This window comes from Chinchilla lanigera, unplaced genomic scaffold, assembly GCF_000276665.1.
Source record: "Chinchilla lanigera isolate Chin_1 unplaced genomic scaffold, ChiLan1.0 scaffold00169, whole genome shotgun sequence".
Classification (NCBI taxonomy): domain Eukaryota; kingdom Metazoa; phylum Chordata; class Mammalia; order Rodentia; family Chinchillidae; genus Chinchilla; species Chinchilla lanigera.
In genome coordinates this window covers 1,478,321-1,481,452 of record NW_004955570.1, presented here as the reverse complement: position 1 = coordinate 1,481,452, position 3,132 = coordinate 1,478,321, and the positions used below count along the sequence as shown (strand labels likewise).

Here is a 3,132-nt window from a genome sequence, read left to right as displayed (position 1 = left end):
CGCCCTCCGCGCCCTCCGCGCCCCCAGGGGCCGCCCCTCCGGCCGCCGCCTCCCCGCCCATCTCCCCGGCCCCCGCCTCCTCCTCGGGCTTCTACCGGGGCGCGTACCCGGCCCCCTCGGACTTCGGCGTGCACTGCAGCAGCCAGACCACCGTGCTGGACCTGGACACACACGTGGTGACCACGGTGGAAAACGGCTACTTGCACCAGGACTGCTGCGCCTCCGCCCACTGCCCCTGCTGTGGCCAGGGCGCTCCGGGACCGGGCCTGGCGTCCGCCGCCGCCGGGTGCAAGCGCAAGTATTACCCTGGCCAGGAGGAGGAGGACGACGAGGAGGAGGACGCGGGCGACTTGGGGGCCGAACCCCCCGGGGGCGCCCTGTTCGCCCCCTGCAAGCGCGCCCGCTTCGAGGACTTCTGCCCGGACTCGTCCCCGGACGCGTCTAACATCTCAAACTTGATCTCCATCTTTGGCTCGGGCTTCTCGGGGCTGGTGAGCCGACAGCCGGACTCGGAGCAGGCGCCGCCGCTCAACGGGCAGCTGTGCGCCAAGCAGGCGCTCGCCAGCCTCGGCGCCTGGACTCGAGCCATTGTCGCCTTCTAGGGACCCCCGAGGGCACGGGGCCCCGGGGCCCCGCGGGGCTAGGGCCAGACAAAGACTCGACCAAGGGGCGAGAAGAGGGAGCGAGCGGGCGCCCAGCCACTCGGACCTGAGCTGGGGGCGAGCAGGGGGAGGCGGGTGATGTTTTATAATTGTAAAATAAAGAAAAAGAAATATAAAATCTTGGACTTTATTTTTGCAGAGAGAAAAAGCGCCTATTTAAGTATGCTTTGTGTTTCTCCTACTCTTTTTTTTCCCCTCTTTTTATTGTAGTGATTGCAGTGGTGTTTAGCGAGGAGCCTGCCACGTGAGGGAGGGCTGCGGCCCGCAGGAGCTGCCGGGCGGCCGAGGGCGAGGCAGGGCGCGCGGGCCACCGGGGCGCAACGCAGGAGGGCGCGGAGCTGGGGACGCAGATTCCAATCAGTTGTCAGACGCGGGAAGCCCGACGTTCCGCTCTCCTGAGTCCCTCTGTGGGGTGAGGAATGAGTCTTGTGAAATCCTCAGCAAAAAACAAAGGCAAACTCTATCTCCAAAAGGGACGTTTGGGTCACATTTCCTCTCTGGGGGCGGCCTCCAAAGTTCTCCAAATGAGAAGGCAGAAATGAAAACACTTCAACTTTTTTTTTTCTTTTCTTCCCGGGGCGGGTGTTTTGAACCCCTTCTCTCCCCGCCCCTCTGGCTCCGCTCTCCTCCCATCCTCCACCAGTCTCCCGGATTCCGGGGTGGCGCCCGACACCCCGACACTCTGGACACTGTTTGGGGAAAGGGTGGGGGGCGAGCACAGAGGACTACATTTCCCATCATGCCCAGCACTGCGGTCCTCACTAAACAAAAAAGGAAGTCGATTCCTTCACCTGGATCCCCGGCGGCCCCGGGGGAGGGAGGGGCCGGGCCCGCCGACTGCGTCGGAGACTTCTCACTAAGTTCCTGGTCAGCTGTGATGTTTGTGTGTGTTTCTGAGTTGCACGGTCTCTGCTCAGCCTTCGGTTGCATTTCATGAAACCAGCATTGTTCGAGTCTGTGAGAACCCTGTCCTGTGATCTTCAGCTCCATAGATTTTAATTTAAAAGCCTTTTGTTGTAAAAAGCTGGGGGTTCATCTGCAGCCCCTCTCGCACCATGCGGACTCCAAGACAGGTTGCCAGTTACCTTCCTCTGCCCTTCTCCCCCGTTCTCCTGTATTTTGTGCATACTGGATTGTGTATCACCGGATAAAACTGTTCAGATGATTTGTTTAAATTTATAATCTTAATAAAAAGTCGATTGTAGAGTACGGTGGTGCCTAGTTTTCAGATGGGCCTGGGGGGAGGCGGGAGGGACCTGCCCACATCCGCAAGGCCGGGGTGGGAACGGGGAGGGGGAGGAGGGATGTTGGTGCTGGGGACGGAGCCGGGGCTGCGCGCGCCTCCGGGTCCCCCTCCTTCGCCCGCCCGCGGGTCCTGCCCCCTATGGGAACCGGCCGCCCCGGGGTCTCCAGCTGGAAGCCGCGCCAGCCTCATCCCACTCGCTCCCCGCGCAGCCAGGGGCGCAGGGCCTGCTCAGCCTCGAGTCTGAGCTCCCTGCAGCCGGGGGGCTCCCGGGCCACCCACACTCCCCGCCCCGCGCCTCCGCCCGCACGTCCGCACATCTCGGGCTGTAACTTGAGGAAGTTTTTTCCTTTCCTTTTTTTCTTTTTCTTTCTTTTTTTTTTTTTTTTTAAGTTGAGTTTGTTATCACTACTCGGTGCCACTTGGTGGTGTGCTGGCGGCGTCTCCCTCCCTCCTCGCGCCCTCCCCTCCGCTCCCTCGGCTCCCGCCTCCCCGCCCTCCCCAGGATGGAGGCAGGAAGGCTCCGGGCGCGCTCTGACCACCTACGGAATGACCTCAGAGCGGGAGAATGTGCCAAGGCCCGGGGGAAGCTCGCGTGCTCCCCGCTGCAACCCAGCGCACATCTGGAGCCGCGGCTGGGCCCGGGGGCGCGCGAGCGGTTCCAGCTCTGCGAGGAGGGGATGGTAAAGAAAAGAACCGGGAGGAGAGGGGTGCTGGAAAATAAGGCAAGCGGCTGCCTGCTTGCTCTGTGTCTGATGAGGGTCTCTCGGTATCTCTCCATCTCTGGCTGTCTCCCCAAAGCTCCATGGTCATTAGAGAGATTGGCCTGTAGTCTTTTTTTTTTTTTTTTTTCCTTCGGTTGGGTCCTTCTCTGGTTTTGGTATCAGGGCCATGTCCCCAAAGCTCTAGCCCCCGCTTTCCAAGCGGACCCCCCAGCCACACGGCAGGACGGCTCAGCCCCCACCCCAGCCTTCGAGCCTCCCGCCGCGGGGAAGCGGCTGCCGACCGACGCCCCCGCCCTGACTCGGAGAGGCGAGCCCCCGGGGGCCACTCAGCTCCAGAGCCCAGTGTCCCGCGTGGCGAAGTTCTGGGGACACTCCAGGAAGCGGGGGGCCACGCAGGGCCGCGACGCAGGTGGGGGAAGAGGGAGAATCTGGAGGCGTGCGCTACGGGGAGGAAAGGCACCTTCATCGCCACCTCCCCCGGGGCTGTTTTCTCGGCCTCCCA

General features: G+C 62.5%; 1 protein-coding gene across 1 annotated transcript in view; it reads left to right on the top strand.

Annotated features, from left to right (window-relative positions):
* Positions 1 to 1,871, top strand: part of Ier5l (immediate early response 5-like) — a gene marked incomplete in the record, with an annotated part of 2,700 nt that extends 829 nt beyond the window's left edge. Inside the window, 1 exon segment of the mRNA XM_013509437.1 lies at positions 1 to 1,871. Coding sequence (XP_013364891.1) covers positions 1 to 602 — 602 coding nt within the window.
* Between the last annotated feature and the right edge of the window lie 1,261 nt (positions 1,872 to 3,132).